This window comes from Balaenoptera acutorostrata, chromosome 5 (assembly GCF_949987535.1).
Source record: "Balaenoptera acutorostrata chromosome 5, mBalAcu1.1, whole genome shotgun sequence".
NCBI lineage: Eukaryota > Metazoa > Chordata > Mammalia > Artiodactyla > Balaenopteridae > Balaenoptera > Balaenoptera acutorostrata.
Window position 1 is genome coordinate 107,303,962 of NC_080068.1, and position 20,683 is coordinate 107,324,644.

At 44.8% G+C, this 20,683-nt stretch overlaps 1 protein-coding gene across 2 annotated transcripts in view; it reads right to left on the reverse strand.

The window, feature by feature from the left end:
- Positions 1–20,683, reverse strand: part of EVC2 (EvC ciliary complex subunit 2) — a 143,901-nt gene that overhangs the window by 12,791 nt on the left and 110,427 nt on the right. For both annotated transcript variants that reach the window (XM_057546799.1, XM_057546800.1), the window contains exons 17-19: positions 14,732–14,959; positions 5,067–5,284; positions 2,256–2,343 (exon numbers count right to left, since the gene is read on the reverse strand). In XM_057546799.1, coding sequence (XP_057402782.1) covers positions 2,256–2,343; positions 5,067–5,284; positions 14,732–14,959 — 534 coding nt within the window. The remainder of the gene's footprint in view (positions 1–2,255; positions 2,344–5,066; positions 5,285–14,731; positions 14,960–20,683) is intronic.

A 20,683-nucleotide genomic window follows, 5' to 3' on the forward strand; every position in this document is an offset into this window, starting at 1 on the left:
TGAAATTCCACATGTGACACTTTGGCCGTCTGTCAATTCTCTTAGTTACAAAGAAGAAAGGGGGGGGCGGGCAATCAGAGTGAGTGTGGAGATGGCTCAGCTCCCCCAGAGACCCAGGCCAGGGGCATCATGTGCTCTGCAGGGAAACTGAGCCGAAAGAGTACACCCTGTGTAGTCACCTACCCCAGGCCGAATCCTGAGCTCCAAGGCACGGCAGTGAGCCCTGGAGCCTTCACGCCACCAATCTGGGCATGGTTCCCCTATTTGAAAAATGGAGAAGATGGTCCCCATTTCCCAGCTTTCTGCAAGGATTAAATGAATAAGAGATATGGGCGCCTGGGATGATAGTGAACAGCAGGTGTTCTAGAAAATTCCGTTCCCTCCCCCATCCCCACTTTGGAGCTCAGGCTGAAAGATGTGGGGTAGGAAGAAAGTGGGTTCCAATCTGAGCTTCACCTGGCTCCTCAGTGTGAATTGGGCAATAATTTCCCCTCTGGAGGACCTGTCTGTAAGGGGGTGATGATAGAACTGCCTGTCAGTGAGATGAGTGGCAAGTACTCTCCTGGGTCCTGCCATGGGTGGGTGCTCCTCTCTTGTTGTAAATATCTAGAAAGCCCATGTCAGCTCTCATGTCAAAGAGGAAGGAGCACGTTAGACTCACCACTGACCTTGACACATAACCTTGGCTTCCTGTGCGGTGCAATTGCCAGAATAATGGCTTCTAAGATGTCCACACCTCAGTCCCAGAACCTGTGAATACGTCATCTTACATGGCAAAGGGACTTTATGATTAAGCTTAAAGATCATGAGCTGAGATTATCCTAGATTATGCAGGTGGTTCCAACCTCATCATCGCATGGGTCCTTAAAAGCAGAGAACTTTTCTCGCTGTGGTAGGTCAGAGAGAGATGTGATGATAATGGAAGAGGCATCCGAGAGATGTGATTTGTTGGCTTTAAAGATGAAGGAAGGGATCCATGAGCTAAGAAATGCAGATGCCTCTAAAAGCTGGGAACAGCCCTCAGCTGACAGCCAGCAAGGAAGTGGGGACCTCAGTCCTACAACCGCAATGAACTGAATTCTGCCAATTACTAGAATGAGCAGGAAACAGATTCTCCCCAGAGCCTGAGAAGGAGTACAAACCTGCCGACACTGATTTTGTCTGGCTAAACCCACGTAGGACTTCTGACCTACAGAACTAGAAGATAATAAATTTGTGTTCTGTTAAGCCACTAAGTTGGTGGTAATTTGTTACAGCAGCAGTAGGAAACTAATACAAGTGGGAAGCTGCATGTGCCTGTGGACAGCTGTGGCCAATTCTGCTGGCTGGGCACCTGAAAGTGTCCCCACCCTTTCTCCTTGCTGGCTGTCTTTGGAGGTTGAGGAAGAGGTGTTGGTTTGCAGCCTCCCTCGTGGCCGGGGGTCCACGGGCTGGGTCTCCTCAGGACGTGAGTAAAATTTACTTCAGGGACTTGGGGGCATGTACTTTCTTGGAAAGAAAAGACAGCAGGCTGATTGTGTTCTACCTTTACCTTCTTGACCTGAACATAGACACAGTGGCTGGAAGTCTAAGAAGGAGAGGTGGCAAGAATCACAGAACAGGACTGTGACCTCACTGAACTGAAGCAAGGGCTGCGACATCTACCTCCTGACGGCTTGTGATTGGCATAAGCCACTGTCACAAATCACGTTTGCTGGAACTCACAGAACTCAGGAAGCCCACCTTTAGATGCACATAAAACACAACTAGTAGCAGACTTATGTAAGTAACTCTACATATGGCTCTATGCACATAGCCTCCGGGCTCTGTCTTGGGAAGGCTGTTGAGAGCTGCAGCTGTGGCCAAGAATGAGACAGATCACCCAGTCTCAACACAGAAAAGTTGAAATGTGGGGTGCAGTCTCACTGGACTCCTTATATGGCCCAGATTTCAGTGACCAATTTTGTTCCTGGTGGAACCTACTCTGCATATATTAAACTTACTTAAGACTGAGAAGAAGAAGGTTTGGGTGCCTGCCTAATTACAGAATCTGACCAGGGCAATGATTACTATTGTCATTGCTGCTGCCGTAACCCCCGATCAAATGTCCTCTATGTGCTGGCCCTGGGCCAGGGGTTTTCACAGATCCACTTGGCAGCTCCCAAGGTTCGTGCTATCATCCCCAACCTGAGGGTGAGGAAACGTGGACTCTGAGAAAAGGGTGAAGTGACGAGCTGGCAAGGGATGGACCCAGGACATGGCAAACTTGTTCTCACCTGGCCGTACAGGGTCACAAAGGTGTCCGTCTCCATATTCTCCAGCAAATCTTCAAGCATGACACTGTTCTCTTGCTCCTCTCTCAAACTAGAGTGAAAACAAAATCTACATGAGTCCAGTTTTGTTATAAAAGTAGTTATTTAAATCCTAGTTATTTAAATAACAAAGGATCACAAATCTAATCAACATGATTTAAAGAAAAAAAATCCATCCAAAGAGGTGGTCAGTAGAAGCTTGCGACTTTTTAGCTAGATTACCTTGCAAATAATGTATCAGGGAGGGCTCACCAGGATGGAGAGCTCCTCGAAGCAAGAAGTTTTGTGGGAGCCATATGGAGACTTTTCTGTGGCTTTGCAGGGCAATCTGTGATCTGCATGGCTATTAGCATAACTGATGCCATCTTGGGCCCTTACAGTCTCTCCTGTCCTTCTGCTGACCCACCTAGGACTGTGCAGTGAATCACTTCTCTGTCATCAAGGGCTTTGTAGTTAATAGATATTGTTTAATAATCATTAGGACCAGGTAGCCTCTATGCTTTGTTAGTCCCCAGACAAGGATGAAAACCTTCCCTGAAGTATTCCTGGCACCCACGAGACTAGTTACCCATTCATAAATCTTGACTTAGGAATGCACGTCCTATTTCCAAGCACCTACCCCCATACCCTAGGTTAACTATAAAATTGTCCCAATGGCCCCTTGGTGGTGCAGAATGCAGCTGTGAAGGCTTCTGGATTATTGTCTGCTTGATCCCACCCTGTGAGTAGGTTACCCTAGATAAACAGATCCATTGGTTGTATGGAGCTGCCTGCCTTGCTTTTCGGTCTCAAGATGCCTGCTCAGTTCGGTGGGCACTTTTCGTTCCCTCTGACCTCCAACTGTGATCCTAATTTGAAAATTCTCAGTATTAGTTGTCATGTTTGTGCTCAAGAACACCAAGATCTGGAGTCTTCAATTACCATGTGCCCTTGTGTTGAAGCGGGCCCAGGACCATCTCCCAAGGATGGACCTGACTCTGATCACAGAGGCTGGGTGGGACCTTATCACACGAGGTCTCTATCAGGCTTCTTGACTTCCTCACAAGGAGGTCCTCCCAGCCTATCCCTCAGCCAATCAAAGTTAGCATCTTGGGTTATCCATCCTGCATTCCTGCTGGTTAATACAATCCAAACCCAATCTGCAGGTACAATTCATACAAAAAGCTTGATCACCAGCAGTTTCCTCCATGAAGCATGGAATACATTACTAAAATCCTAAATCAAGTCTAAATAAAGTCAACATCTCTGAGCATTTTCCTCTGATCAAACAGATTCAGTCTCTTATGCAATTATTTCAATGGAAAACAGAACTGCACTTTGATGTTGTGTTTACACAGAAAAGCGTAATCAAATATGTTAAAATAACCTGTAATCTCACCACACAGAAATCACATCTATTACCATTTGGCCTATTTTCTTCAGTTAATTTGTGTGTATGTTTTCAAAAATGAAATCATGCTGTATATATAGTTTTCACCCTGTCCTTCACATGTCAACATTATATTCACAATGGAAAATTATGAAGCTGTTAAAAATTATGTTTTCCAGAAGATATATGTACCTCTATGTTCACTGCGACACTATTTACAATAGCTAAGATATGAAAGAAACCTAAGTGTCCATCCATAGATGAATGGACAAAGAAGATGTGGTATATATACACAATGGAATATTATTCAGCCATAAAAAAGGATGAAATCTTGCATTTGGAGCAACATGGATAGACCTGGAGGGTATTACGTTAGGTGAAATAAGTCAGACAGAGACAAACAAGTACCGTATGGTTTCACTTATATATATGGAATGTAAAAAACAAAACAAACGTACAAACAAAACAGAAACAGACTCATGGATACAGAGAACAAACCGGTGGTTGCTGGGTTGGGTTGAGGGGAAGGGGGGTGGGAGGAAAGTCAAAATAGGTGAAGGGGATTAAGAGATACAACCTTCCAGCTATAAAATAAATAAGTTATGGGGATGTAATATACACATAGGGAATATAGTCAGTAATACCTTAACAACTTTGAATGGTGATGGATGGTAACTGGTTTTACTGCAGTGATCATTTCATAATGTATAAAAATATTGAATCACTATGTTGTACACCTGAAACTAATATACTCTTGTACGTTAATTATAACTCAAAAATAAAATAAAATACCTAGACTCTGTAAGGGAAAAAATATTTTTTTCAACAGTTCTTAATGCCATGGGCAAAGGCTAATTGTCTAATTAATTGAAAAAGAATGCAAAAAACAACAACAAAGAAGATCAGGGGGTTCTGTCTGTTTTATAATTTTACAAAAGCAGGATATAAATATTATGTTTATGGTGAGGCTTGGGTAAGGCCTGTATTCACTGCATCGTGCCAATGTCAATTCCTGCTCTGGATAATGTGTTGTTATCCTGAGAGATGTTGCCATTGGGGGAAGCTGGGTGACCGGCCATAGAACCTCTGCACTATTTTTTTCAACTTCTTGTGAGTCTATAATTATTTCAAAATAAAAAGCTGAAAAATATTATCTTCAGTAAAACCTCAATATTAAATATTGAATAGAAATTAAATATTAATAGACATTAAAAAATGAAGTATAAAAAGATGTCAGGGAAGAAGCCTGTTACGAAGTTAGCAGCTCGTGCCTGAGTGCTGGGAGGACCTCTCAGACGGGAGCACGACAGCCCAGGTGGGCCTTATCCCGCTGAGTCTGAGAGGCCAGGTGCCCCCCTGGCCTGCGGGGACTGAGCCTACACACTGCCCTTGGGCCCTTGGCTCACCTCTGCTGGTGATGCTCCAGTAGCTTCTGACCCTTGCTCAGGGCCCGTCGCAAGACAGCCGAAACCTGCCTTTCAGAATCCGTCTCCTCCTCCGGCTCGTGCAGAAGCCCAGGCCCCTCACCTGCCCACTGCTGCCGACTCTCCAGGGCCCGCTGCAGCTGGGCCGCCTCCTGGTGCGCCAGCTGGTCCTCCAGCTTCCTCTCCAGCTCCTGGAGCTCCTGCACACGGAGGGGCAGGTGATGAGCCCAAGGCAGGTGGACCGCAGGATAAAATCCGCCCTGCTTGGCACGGCGCTGCAAGCCTGGCACCTCCTCGTCTTGCTGCCTCCCGGATCTGGCCGTGCCAAACAGCGCGACGAGACTGCATCTGGGTCTCTCACACCTCCGTGCCTTTGCACACACTGTACCCCCCACCTGCAGGGCCTTTCCCCGTTTGCCTGGCCAACTCTGAGTCTTCTTTCAAGGACTGGCTTTAGAAGAACCTCCTCAGGAAAGGGCTGTTTTGTGTTGGCTCAGCCTGTGGACTCTGATGTTACTAGCTGGAGATGCCCGGGGGTCCTCACCTGGGTCCACACTCCTTGGGGCAGCGCCCACAGACATTTTCCTGATGGGCTGATGTCAAGGTTGAACCGGCCCTTGTGGTTCTTATGATTGCAAGACTCACCTCAGCAACAACCATCAAGGAGCTCGAAAAAACAAGGTTTATTACCCACACGCCCTGGAGGGTAGGTGGCACACCTGGACCACACAGCAGGGTCGCAAAGAGAGAGAGAACATGGCCCTGGGGCCTGCCTTTTGGATGGTCGAGGGTGGGGTGCCTAGTGTTTCACTGGTTCACTCTTTGTTGGTGGACTTAAATCATAATAAGAGCAGGAATTAAAGGTGCATGGAGGGCAAAGCAGGGTCACTCAAGAGGTCAGGTATGTAGGTCAACCAGAGCTTTCCAAAAAAGGGGAACTTCGGGGGCTTCCCTGGTGGCGCAGTGGTTGAGAATCTGCCTGCCAATGCAGGGAATACGGGTTCGAGCCCTGGTCTGGGAAGATCCCACATGCCGCGGAGCAACTAGGCCCGTGAGCCACAATTGCTGAGCCTGCGTGTCTGGAGCCTGTGCTCCGCAACAAGAGAGGCCGCGATAGTGAGAGGCCCGCGCACCGCGATGAAGAGTGGCCCCCGCTTGCCACAACTGGAGAAAGCCCTCGCGCAGACACGAAGACCCAACACAGTCATAAATAAATAAATAAATAAATTTAATACTTGATACTCTAACTAGCTCCTCTGACATCTCTCTGTATTCACTATAAAAAAAAAAAAAGAGGGACCTTCATGGGTGGGGCAGCCTGGCTTTTATCTAGTTGTTTAGTTGGCAACCTGTTTATTTTCAGACGATGTCTTTGAAATGGATGTCTCGACAATCAAAAGCTGAATGCCAGGCACTTATATTACAATCAAAAAAGCTAATTGTCAGGCACTTACTACTGGCTCCCTGAGTCCCCTGGGAGATGCAGACTCCCCCCTCCTCAACTGTCCACTCACCATCCCTCGTAGTTTCCTGTTACAGACTGAATGAATATTTGTGGTCCCTCAAAATCCACATGCTGAATCCCTAATCCCCAGTGGGTTGGGGCTTGGAGGTGTGGTCTTTGGGGGTAATTAGGTTTAGATAAAGTTACAAGGATGGGGCGCCCAAGATGGGATTAGTCCCCTTACAGAACGAGGAAGAGACCAGAGCTCCCTCCCTCTGCCATGTGAGGACACAGTGAGAAGGCAGCCATCTGCAAGCCAGGAAAGAGTCTTCTCAACAGAAACAGAACCAGCCGGCACTTTGATCTTAGCCTTCCCAGCCTCCAAAACTGTGAGAAAATAAATGTCTGTTATTTAAGCCCTGCAGTCTATGGTATTTGGATACAGCAGCACGGGCAGATTAGGACAGTGCTCCATTTTCTGCTAGAGTGTGAGCTCCTGGGGGGCAGGGCTGCATTTCCATCCCCCGACGTGCAGCACACAGCAGCTGCCCGGCAGCTCCCGCCTGTTTCTGAAACACATGGGTTACCAGCACGTATCCTACATGGCGAAAGCTGTGCTGGACCAGCAACCATGGATAGCACCTAACACTGACAGTACGCAGGTCAAGCCTGACCCACTCTAAGTGCTCTGTGTATATTCATCTCATTGAATCCTTATAACAACTGTAAGGAATATATACTTATTTTCCCTGTTACAAATGATGCAACTGAGGCAGGGAGACAAAGTAATCTTCCAGGTCATGCAATTCTTAAGTGGCAGAACCAGAATACGGGGCCAGGCCAGCCGGCTCCAGGGTTTGTGTCCTTAACCCCCAGGCTATACTGTCTCTCACTGGCCAAACAGAAGAAATCTGCATTCTGAGGCCACCAGAGTCAGAGAATCTGGGTACGAGAGACTGTCCACAGCCTGCTTAGATGGGTAAGAGAGGGTAGGCAGGAAGGTCCCAAGCCTTGTAAAATGCAGACACACCGAACCTATTATTCACCAACTGGCCAGGGTTCTATGTGGGGTGGAGTGAGGATGGGGCTTAATCGTAAGAGGCCTTGGATAGGTGTCATCAGGAGATGGTGGCCCTTGGTCCTCCCAAATTTTGTGCCAAACGGTCTGTCTTTCTGCAGAGGGGCCAAAGCTTGCCTCAAATGCTCTGAAGGGTCTCAAAGTCCCCCAGAGGCTCAGAAACACTACTCAGAAACCAAGGCAGAAGAGAAAATGGCCAGAGAGGTAAACTGAAGTCGTAGTGTGGAGAGCGCGTGGGTTGTGCCCTCAGGGCCGTGGAAGCTTTGGAATGCTCTGAGCATGGGCTACCATCATGCTGAGATTTCCAATTATGTCCATCCTTCTCGTTGCTGCGTCCCAAATTGGAAACATAACCAAACACAGCATTTCCAACAGCACGAATGAGTTTCCCGCAGCGTGTTCTGTCAGCACGCCTGGAGCCTGGTCACGGACCAGACTTCCACCGAGGTGCCAGCCCCCAGCCCACAGTGCGGGGAAGGAAAGGACAAACCCACGCCTGCCAGTGTCCCCAAAACAGGCAGAGCACAGAGAGCTGGCGAGTCACACTTTGGTTTTCCGAGACCGGGTTAGCCCTGGTTAGGAACAGGAAACGAGGTGGGAACCTGGTATCCTGCAGGTTCTAAGATGCTGATGGGAGGTTCTCCCAGAGGTCAGTTCTCCTCCAAACCCCTGCCACTTAGCACAACTGGAATCCAAGATTCGGTTCTAGAACTGTCTTCCTTAATGCCTGCTCTCTTCGCTAGAGTTTAGATGCTCCGGTAGGGACTCTGGGACTGTCTTGTTCATCCTTCTCCCCAGCAGGAAGCAGGCACCTGGCTTGTGGAAGGAGTCACAGTAATCAGCTTCATCTTACTATTAATAATAATAACGGCAATTAGCACATACCGAATGCCCACCTTGTGCTAGATTTGATTCACGCTATCTTTACATGAATTTATTTAATCTTCACAAAACAGCACAAGGTAGTCCCATTTTATCGATAAGGTAGCTCAGGCACAGACAGTGTAAGGAGATCTCCTGAAGTTCCAAGAACCCGAGAGAGGAGTGATTTTAAGTTTCTCTGACTCTGGGCCCCATCTCTCGCTTCTATTATCTCTGGAAAGCATTCTGTAGGCATCTTTTGAATGAATGGATGGTTGGACAGATGGACAAATGATGATGATGAAGACAGACAGACAGACAGGCAGATAGAGAGACAGTTCCAGGCCTTTTATTGGGCACGAGGGATGCTGGGTGAATGAGACATGGCCCCTAGACTCTGGAAACTCACGGTCTAGCGTGGGAGACAGTTGTTCAAACACAGTAACAGTGACAGGTAACAGCCCGTCTCTGGGAATCGAGATGGAGAGTTATTTGAGTACAGAGCTGGGAGAGACCAACTCTGTCCAAGGGAATCATGGATGGCTTCACAGAAGAGGCAACATTCGGCTTGTCTTAGAATAGGGAGAGGAGTTTGCAGGTGGGCAGCAGAAGCATTCTAGGCAGAGGTCTTTCCAAGGAATGGAGGCCTGAATGTGTCTCAAGTGTTCAGGAAGCTGCAAGAAGGTCCAGGGGCTAAAACGCAGACTGAGGGAGGGAGGGGTAGAGGGTAAATATTAAAATATGGAGCTGGGAACCGGGCTGTCACTGATCATTTTTATTTTTCAGAAAGGCTCCTCTGGCTGCAGTGTGGAGGAGACTGCAAGGGAAAGAGGAAGGCAGGTGGAAATCAATGTCAGGACAGGAGCCAGGCTTTGCAGGCAGGAGGTGTGGGCTCTGCTTTCCAGCTGTGGGACCCTGGTGAAATGCGTTAACTGTCCTAAGCCTCAACTCCATCTGTAGAATGGGAATAAAAGCATCCTGGGGTTGACAGAAAGTTTACACACTTAACACGATGCCTCGGACTTAACGAGAGCTCAATTAGTGCAAGCTACTCTTGGTGTGATTTTTGGTTTTCAGATTTGTCTGAATAGTGAAGATGGGCGGCAAAGGTCAGAAGTGAGAAAATTCAGGCAGGATCGACAGACTGGGTGACTGGCAGCAAGTGGGCAGTACGGCAGAGGGGAGAAGAGAAAGATGTCCACTCCAGGCTTGGAAAAGTGGATATGCAGCCACTTAAATTGAAATGCAAATACAGTGGGTACAGTTAGTCTGGGGTCACATTATCAGTTATGAGTAAGTCCATCCCATTTAAATTTGCCCATGATTCAATTATGCATTTGCCTATGTCCCAATTTCACAAAATGAGTCTAAATCTTTCATCAAGTGAGGGGAACTTGATATAGTTTTCTTAGGAGTCATTGCTTCCAAAGCATTTCATTTCATGCTTTTTAAAATTCTCCTGAATGTGTAACAGCTTAAAAGCCCGTTCCCAATGGGAAAGTGGTTTTCCCAGAATGATCAGATTGCAGAATGAAAGTCTAATATCAGGAGCAAAATGACAGGTTTGTCTTCCCTCAAAATGCAAATCTTTACTCCAAAAAAACCCGGCATCGTATCCATCGCTTTACCAGGAATTTAATAATGCAGCATCCTCTGATTTATTATCAGTTGCTTCCAATTCAGGACACATTAACTCATCTATTCTAAACACACTTGAGAATAAGAAAGCTTTGATGTCACTCAAAAGGGCTTTAAGATAAAATTGAAAATGTCAGTGTTGTGCTGCCCAATTACTAATGGGAATAAGGGTTGTTGCAAGTGGAAAGGGCCATTAGGTGTCTTAGGGCTGAACTGAGGTGCTTCTCAGAGCATTTATGATGAAGAGATGAACTGGGAACTGAAAGCCAGAGGTTCCTAGTGTCTTATTTTGTTCCTAATTTGTTTTTTTGTTGTTTTTTTTTAACATCTTTAATGGAGTATAATTGCTTTACAATGGTGTGTTAGTTTCTGCTTTATAACAAAGTGAATCAGTTATACATATACCTATGTTCCCATATCTCTTCCCTCTTGCATCTCCCTCCCTCCCACCCTCCCTATCCCACCCCTCTAGGTGATCACAAAGCACTGAGCTGATGTCCCTGTGCTATGCGGCTGCTTCCCAGTAGCTATCTATTTTACGTTTGGTAGTGTATATATTTTGTTTGATACATGACCTTGGACCTGCCCTTCCTCTGAAGGCCTCACCTATAATTCCCGGCAATGGCCACCTCCATGCCAACCACCCGGCAGCGATACTTACTGTGGGTTTTGGGTAAACATCCTGCAGGTATTTCCTCCTATTATTAATTTGCTAAGGAGTCTTAACGTTGGATGGGTGCTGAATTCAGTAGAATACTTGTTCTGTATATACTGAAATGATCATAGGAGTCATTTCTTTAATCTGTTAATCTAATGAATTTTGTGCATGAATGTTTTAACGTTAAACCAACCTTACATCCCTGAGAAAAACTCAGTCTGGTCATGCTGTATTAAATCCTATTTACAGACGGCTGGGTTAGGTCAATACTTTGTTTATGAATTGTACATCTATGCTCAAAGTAAGACAACTGTAATTGTTCTTTCTCATACTATTCATGTCTGGTTTTGGTGTCAAGGTTATCTGAGCTTCATGAAATGAGGAATATTCCCTATTTTCTTTAACATCAGAAATAATCCTTATATGAGATTGGAAAAACTTGCTACCTTAAGGTCTGGTGGAGCTCACCTGTAAAACTATCAAGGTAAGATATCTTTGCATGTGTGTCAGAAGATTTCAAAACTATTGAATCAATTTCTTTCATGGTAATAGAACTATACAGATTTTTTTTCTAGTTGAGCCAATTTTGGCGATCTGTAATTTTTTAGAAAATTTCCTGTTTCATTGCAGTGTCTGAAGTCATCTACATAAAATTATTGTTCATAGAATTCTCTTATTTTTTAAAACTCTAGGGCATCTATTGTTATGTTGCTTTTTATACTTTTGATATTACTTGTCCCTTATCTCTTTTTTAAATGATCAGTCTTTCTGGATATTTGTATATTTATTAGACTTTTTTCAAAAAATTCAACATTTCACTTTATTGATTCTCTCTGCTGTAGTTTTTTTTTGTTTTGTTTTGTTTTTTTTTTCAATTTTGTAAGCTTTTTTTATTGTCAAATATAGCACACATGCAGAAAAGTACATAAAATATAAGTGAACAGATAAACAGATTAGCATAGATTGAACACTCATGTAATCAGCACCCAAGTCGGGAACATATCACAAGCACCTTAAAAGACCCCTATGTGTCCTCTCTTGATCATAACCAACTTATTGGAGACCCTGTAGGTCTGTATCCACTGTCTTTTCTTTCTACTCATTCTCACTTGTGGTGTCTTGCCTCCTCATATGTCTGGTTATCTTTGCATATTGCATCCTTTATTTTAAAAATATTTTTAGGAATAATTTGAGGCCTGAAATGTATCTTCCTCCAAAGAGCTTTCTGTTCATTTTTTACCAGGTACTGGAGGCACTAGTGGTCCGGGGTTACCTTAATACACATACAAACCTTGTAATATCTTATCCTGGGCCACCAATGGTCTTGACAGGGATCTGTGTCCATGTGAGGACCACTTTACTTCTGGGTTATCTTTACTTAGTGGTCCCAGACAAAAGGTGCAGGAGGTGAAGGATCAGAGAGTCTCCACTCTGTAGTTTTGTTTTTAATTTTATTTATGCTCCCTTCCTTCCCTCTACTTTCTACAGGTTCATTTGTGGTTGTTATCCCCCTAACTTTTTATATGATTTTAATTGTGAGCCTTTCTTCTTTTTCAATATAAGTTTAGGGCATAAATTCCTCTCTAAAAACTGCTTTAGCTGAATCCTGCAAATTTTGATACGTCGTATCTACATTATTTTTCTGTTCTTTGAATTTTAAAATTTCCATTATGATTTCTTTGACCCATGAATTATTAAGAAGTATGCTTTAAAACTTCCAAAGTATGGAAGTTTTAATCTCTTAAGAAAATGGATTTAAACTTAATTGCCCTTTTTCAAAAAGGCGGTCAACAGGGTAATGCATGGTTAATTACTTTTTAACTGTTCTAATATGTGCTGAAGAAAAACGTATGTTCGTTAACCGTTGGCTGTGAGATTCTGCATGTGTATATTAAATACAGGTTGTTAAATGTGTGATTAAGTTCATCTATATCTTCACTGGTGTTTCATTTGATCAATGATCAACCACAGAAGGAGGTGTGCTGGAAGTTCCCACCATGATGAGAGATCTATCAATTTCTCCCTGTTGTTTGGTCAATTTTTCTTTTTGTTGTTTTGGGTCTTCTACTACATATATGCAAGTTGAGAATCTCTCTGCTCTCTGGGTGAATGAAACTTTTAAATCATTTTGGAATTATCTTTAACTTTTAAAATAATTTCATAAATCATTATTTTATATTCTATACTGATAATTCAGACATCTAAAGTCTTGGGGATTTTAATCTGTTGGTTTTTTGTTTCTCTTATATACAGGTCCTCTTGTCTTGCGTCTTTATGTGTTCAGTGACTCTTTAAATTTTAATTGAGAACTCATATTTGGCTGAACTTAATCTGTAGAAATCCTGAGGTGCCCAGATTGAGAATATTTTCCTCTGGAGAGGATCCGCCTTAGCTTTAGCCATGCACCAGGGCAGGCATCCCACCTGGACCTATTTAAACTTAATTTATCACCTTGGAGATTTCCCGACTGAATGGCTAAAGTGTTTTTGGATTCCTTCGTCGCATTAGCAGAAGCCTTTGATGACAAATTCAGAGGAGACTCGCTCCCCCGCCTCACCCCCTGCCACCAGCAGGGCTGAAGATGGACAGGTTACCCTGGTGGCTTCTTTGACCACAGGTGGCTTTCTCCTCCTGCCTCACTGGGCATTCTGTCTCCTCAGGACATCCCACAGCCCCATCTCCTAGTCCTTCAGATTAATCCCCTATCCCTGGGCGTTCTGGGTTTCACCCTTTGCCCCTAGATTTCAGCCTCTGGATTTGCTTCTATCTCCCTCTATGAGTTCAGCTTCTCCAGGCTATCCTTAGCCCTTGGGGATTTTCCTCATTCTCTTGCGAACTCGAGCAAAGCATTAAAAAGTATGTTTATTTTTATTTACCCAGCGTTTGGATGTTTTGTGCTGGGATATCAACAAAGCTTCCCCTCCTTTCCCCTACAAACAGGTGTCACGGTGCACTATGTTTGCTGGAAAAATAGCTTGGACTCTTCAGAGTCTCATGTTATTTATGACTTCTGTAAAGAAATGACGGGAACCCCCATTAGCAAGATCAACCGGGATAGTCCATGAACGTGACCCAGGGGTCTGAAGTCAGAAAGGGATACATTTCTGGCCCCTGTCACTCATTAGCTCTGTGGACCTCGGAAAGAACTTGACCTGCCACCTGCCCGAATCTCATTTCTTTACTTGAGAATTGAGCACAGGAAAGGTACCGACTTCATGGCATGGCTCGATGATTAATTGGCATCATGTCTGACGAAGAGCATAACTGCAAAGCAGCATAAAATTGCAACTTATTAATAATCATGCTTAAATGATCATCTTAAGACGCACAATTAAGCAATGAATTGTTAATGCTTAAATGAGAGTACGCCCATTTCACAGCTCATTAGTGCTTGCCTGCCACACACGTGACACTCGATAAATGTACGTTCCCTTTCCTCACTATAAGTAACTATTATAATATAATAATACATGAAATTCTAAAATTATACATACAGGGACTAAAATTAGTCCTCAAAACCGTTACGTCGGTAGCTTTTGTTTTACGAGTATACCTCTCACACCTTGAAAAAAATGCAGCATGTAGGAATAATTAGAATTTTGAAAATAAAAAATAATCCGTTATTTCAGAGCATTCATTGAAAGCTACATGGCTATTTTTCATAGTAGTATGAAAGAAACAATACTGCTGTTGGTTGCAAGAGGCATCCCAGTTTCCCAGATTTTAAAAATGTTAAAACTCAAAAGGTTTGCTTCCTTGGAGGCAATGAAATAGAGTAGTCTTGGGCTGCAAGGGTGCACCACGCTCCCATGTAGGTTTCCTCACTCAACCCTCTCCAGGACGCTGCAGTGGACACAGGACAGTGGACCACCCACCTAATGGTGGGAGAAGTGGAGGTGGCCACCAGAACGAAACACCCAGGTATGTGGTGCGGCCCCCGCACCTTCCTTCCCAGGTCTGTCACTCACCGGGCTGTGCGACTCCAGGATCTGCGTGCAGGCTGACTTGGTCAGGGTCTCTGATGCACTCAGCTCCTCCAGGAGCAGGTCCTGGATGGTCAGGAGGGCGGTGTACGCCCACAGGGTCTTGGCCATCCTGGCCGCCTTCTGGAACTGCAGGGAGACGAGGGACTCGGCAAAGCGTCCCTCCTGGGCCTCCAGCTGCTGCACCCTCTCGCGAAGCAACTCTCCTCGGACCTGGGAGGGGCCAGCCAGAGAACCAGAGAGCAGTAAGTGGACGGACGGCGGAGGACAGAGCACGCGGCTTACAAAAGCACGGTATATTTATATTCCTGCAGGCAGGCAGCCAGTCTTCGATTCGGGATTCTGAGCAATGTCTCAAGTAGTTACAAGGCAGCAGCGCTGGGATCTCAGTGCACAGTTTAAGACAGCAAGGGCCTCTCTGCTTATAAAGATGCTGCGGGGCTTTCAGAGTCCACCTGTTCATTCCACATGTATCACTCTCGGTGGTAAATCGAACTGCGTTGTTCTCCAGGGCAAAATCCTTCAAGCCTCCCCATCTTAAAGGATGAAAATTCAGTCTTCCTAACACAGCCCCTGAGGCCCTCCCTCCCCGATCCCAGCTAAGGTACAGCTGGAAAGGTCTGGTCTGTTCTGCCACCTCCACCCACACACCTGGGACTTCCATTACTCCTGACAGTTCAGGGCCCTGCACACCATGCACTTTGTGTCTATCAATCATCCGAGCTCTTTGCTATGATTCAAACATCCCGCATCTTTGTCCTCCTGAAAATTTCCTATTTGTCCTTTGCGTCTCTGGTTCCCAAGTGAGCCGCATCCTCACTCCACATCTGTCGCCCTCTTCTCTGTGTTTCCTTTGTCTCCCAAGCTCCTCTCCCCAGCTGGCACCACACTGTTTACCCCACCAGGACAGAGCTCCTCCAGGGGAGGGCCCAACACCCGAGGGGCCCAGCAGCCTCTAGATGACAGAAGCCATTCACTATACGCATTCACTCAACTAAGTAGTTCATTCCAGCTTCTCTACATTTTTTCTCTGCTATCACTACCTCTTACACTTTCTCTAGGAAACTTGCTACAGGGAACAACCTAGTCTACTGCTTCTCTGATTTCACCACCCGAGCCCCTAAAGGCAGGTCCCTGTAAGTGTGCACCCCTCTCCCCTGCACAGGAAGCTAAAGTACAACCCCCAAAGTAGCCTACAAAACATCATAGCTCGAAGAAGCCTTTCATTTCATCTTTAAAGGTTTGTGGAATATATTCACAATAGCCAAAGTCAAAGCAACCCAAGGACCCCTCAATAGACGTATGGATAAACAAAATGGGGTCTATCTATACAGTGGAATATTATGCAGCCTTAAAAAGGAAGGAAATTCTAGCACATGCTACAACATGGATGACATTATGCTGAGTGAAATCAACCAGTCACGAAAGGACAAATCCCGTATGATTCCACTTACATGAGTTTCCTAGAGTAGTCAAATTCATAGAGTCAGAAAGTAGGATGGTGGTTGCCAAGGGCTGGGGAGAGGAGGGTTGGGAGTTAGTGCTTCATGGGGACAGAGTGTCAGTTTGGGAAGATTAAAAGTTCCGGAGATGGATGGTGGTGACAGCTGTATACAATGTGAATGTACTTAATGCCACTGAACTGGATACTGAAAAAATTGTTAAGGTGGTACATTTCACGTTATGTATATTTTACCACAATAAAAAAAATGGAAAAAAAAAAGCTTGTGGAATTTTGTTTCCTGCTATGTAACTTATTTTTAAGATTCATATGTTTATATTCAGAGGTTTTAAAGTAGCTGGCACAAGGGAAAATATTCACACGGCATAGAGACTGGCAGAAGATGGTGGCCCGGGTTCTCCCATGGCTGCGCAATTTTCCTGTGCCCATTGTGTGTCCTTCAGAGGAAGGCAAATCCCAGTTTAAAAAGCTCAGATTTCACCTGTGTGATCTTTCCTTCAGGAAAAACTCTGCTGCAGGAAGGAGGGAAAAAGTGCCCCAAAGAAGCAGATAGCCCACTTTGGGTATTATTGGATGGAAAAGAAAACTCTGCTGGGGGACCTGAAAAGGCTTCTTGGAGAGGTGGTGCTTACCACAGGCCACGGAGAAGGAAGGACAACAAGTGAAACTAGTTCTTCAAAGACATGCTGTGGGGACCTGCATATGTGGGTCACAAAGCAGCCCACTAGCAACAGGGGTCAGAGGCAATAACACACAGAACTATACCATGAAAACAGCTTCTCTGGAAGAAGACACTTCATTTCCCTGCTTGAAAGGAAACATGAAGTCTTGTTATCCAAAGGATGCTACCAGACCCCAGTCTTTCCCTAGTTTGGAGCACCAGGTGACAGCCACTTGTGACAGCCCGGTGATCTGTTTCCATGGTAATTACGGATCACTGGCCTGCGCCTTCTAGGTGAGCTTTCTTCGAGGGCCGCAGCCGTACTCAGCTTGTATGAAGGAGCCTGCACAGCTCGTAGGGGTGGTCCAATGTCCTTGCAAGACTGGGCGATGCCCTGTGAGAATGGGGCCCCAAGAGCAGTGTCTTAGTACTTCCTCATGGGGACACTTGGAAACTGAGTCTCTGAAGTGCTTTACAGATCCTAACAGTCTTCCAGCAAACTCTTTTTTCCCACAGTTATTTTTTTCACAGTAAGTCACATACAGAAAATATATTTACACCTTTGTTCATTCATCCAAAAAAATTTAATGAGCACCAAATGTGTATAATATAAAGCAATGTGTGACGCACCCAGGGAATGGGGATGGGTGCGTCACCAGACATGTATCTAATCTTGAAAGAGCTCAGAATTGAGGAGGGAAGTAGGCACCATGGTGGAAGGCATAGGTTCCAGAGCCAGTACTCGAAATTTGTTTGAGATTTTTGCACTTTAATTATCTAGATGATGGTGTGGGTGGCAATGTCTTTCCAGGCATAGAAATCAATTTTTCTATCTTAAATTTAATCACTAATGATGTTTATTTAGCCAGGTGTTATGTTTATTTAGTTATGTTATGTTTATTTAGTCATGCACATGACTTAGTTTCTCTGAATTCCTAGCTTTGACTTCTTCACTCGAGGAGTCCACCAGGTTCTGCCTGGCCTCCTTCCCCTGTGCCATGGCCTGGAAGCTCTTTCACGGCCATATCCAGGACAGTCACAGGGCTCAACTCATTTGTTCCCTGTTTCTCAGGGATCACTTTTGACTGTTGTCCAGTGTTTTAAAAAAAACATTATTTCATACATTTTGTTCATTGTTTTTGTTCTGTTTTGTTTTAGGTGAGGGGATAATTTGATGCTTCAATTCCGTTGTGGCCAGAAGCAAAATAAGTCCCTAGTAAGGTTATTTTGATGATTAAATAATCTACTACTTTGAGAAAACCATAATTCAAAAAGAGTCATGTACCAAAATGTTCATTGCAGCTCTATTTACAATAGCCAGGACATGGAAGCAACCTAAGTGTCCATCGACAGATGAATGGATAAAGAAGATGTGGCACATATATACAATGGAATATTACTCAGCCATAGAAGGAAACGAAATTGAGTTATTTGTAGTGAGGTGGATGGACCTAGAGTCTGTCATACAGAGTGAAGTAAGTCAGAAAGAGAAAAACAAATACCGTACGCGAACACATATATATGGAAACTAAAAAAAAAAAAAAAAAAAAATGGTCATGAAGAACCTAGGGACAAGACAGGAATAAAGACACAGACCTACTAGAGAATGGACTTGAGGATACGGGGAGGGGGAAGGGTAAGCTGGGACAAACTGAGAGAGTGGCATGGACATATATACACTACCAAATGTAAAACAGATAGCTAGTGGGAAGCAACTGCATAGCACAGGGAGATCAGCTCGGTGCTTTGTGACCACCTAGAGGGGTGGGATAGGGAGGGTGGGAGGGAGGGAGGTGCAAGAGGGAAGAGACATGGGGACATATGTATATGTATAACTGATTCACTCTGTTATAAAGCAGAAACTGACACACCATTGTAAAGCAATTATACTCCAATAAAGCTGTCAAAAAAAACCCAAAAACAAATACTTGAAAGAAAATAAATAAATAAATAAATAGTCTACTACTTTTAATCGACTGTAACAGTGCCTGACACACTGAAGTGCTGAATGATGGCTAGCTGTTGTTGTTTATTGTTAGTATTGATTTTATTATCAAAGGTAGAACGTGTCGATGCCATAAAGGAGGTCCATATATAGTGCTACGATGTTCTAGAGGATGGAAGAGGGGGAGGGGTCAGGGAAGGTTGTGAAGATGTCAGCATTTGAACTGGATATTGAAGGATCCAGGCATTAAGGAAGAGGGAACAGCACAACCAAAGGCACTGAGGCAGGAGTGTATGGGGTCCCTATGGGGTTAGTGAGAGGGTGAATTAGACCAAAGCTGAAAGGAGAAGTGGAAGAGAAGGACATAGAGGTCAGACAGAAACCGCATTACAGAGACCCTCACTGCCAAGGGAAGGTAGGTAGCCTTTCTCCGGAGGCAATAGAAAGGGCTTTGGCAAGCCTATTAAAGTTACTAAAAAGGAAATACATGAGTGACAGGCAGGTGAACAAGAAATGGATGAGGGCTTCCCTGGTGGCACAGTGGCTAAGAATCCGCCTGCCAATGCAGGAGACACGGGTTCAAGCCCTGGTCTGGGAAGATCCCACATGCCACGGAGCAACTAAGCCCATGCGCCACAACTACTGAGCCTGTGCTCTAGAGCCCACGAGCCACAACTACTGAGCCCACACGCCGCATCTACTGAAGCCCGTGCGCTCTAGAGCCCGTGCTCTGCAACAAGAGAAGCCACCACAGCGAGAAGCCCGCGCACCGCAACGAAGAGTAGCCCCCGCTCGCTGCAACTAGTAAAAGCCCACACACAGCAACGAAGACCAACACAGCCAAAACTAATAAATAAATAAGTATAAAATTTAAAAAAAAAAAGAAAAAAAAAGAAATGGATGAGAGGTCCCCTCATTACACACCTCCCATGAGCTCATATTTTCACATTTCCTCCATGTGGTTTCAATCTTCCCCACCCCTGGACAGGTAGTGGCCCAAATACGCTGTAAGGCCTAGTCCCCTGCAGAGATGCAGGGCAGAGTGAGGGGGCCATGAGGGAGATCTCATTTTATTTATGCAAAGTCATTCCTAAAATGTGGGATAAGCGTAAAGCCTTTTGCATGTACTTCAGGAACAACCCGGACAGTGAAATTAACAAAAGAAAGATTCTCTAACATCCTCTTTCTTCTTGGGAGAGCTTAATTTGTTAATTCTAGCACCATGAGAATATGCCTCTAAAGAGGGATTTCATTCTTGTTTAAAAGAACTCCTGGGGGGCTTCCCTGGTGGCGCAGTGGTTGAGAATCTGCCTGCCAATGCAGAGAACGCGGGTTCGAGCCCTGGTCTGGGAAGATCCCACATGCCGCGGAGCAACTCGGCCCGTGAGCCACAATTACTGAGCCTGCGCGTCTGGAGCCTGTGCGCGGCAACGAGAGGCCGCGATAGTGAGAGGCCCACGCACCGCGATGAAGAATGGCCCCCGCTTGCCACAACTAGAGAAAGCCCTCGCACAGAAACGAAGACCCAACACAGCCATACATACATACATACATACATACATACATACATAAAAAGAATGTAAGCAGACAAGAATATCATTAAAAAAAAAAAAAAAAAAGAACTCCTGGGAAAAGATACAGATTTGCATTTCTATGAGGTATTAATGACAGGCTTAATTAAATATTCAAGCTACCTAAAGTAATAAAAATTCATTTGCAAAACAATATGCTGCTAAATACTCTTATTTTAAATGTGAAGTTCAAACAACTTCCTAACTAGTTTCCCTGACAGAATGTGCAGTTTTGAAGTAATTTCTTCTATGCATTGGGATATCCTTTAAACACAAAATAAAATCAACCTGTCAATCA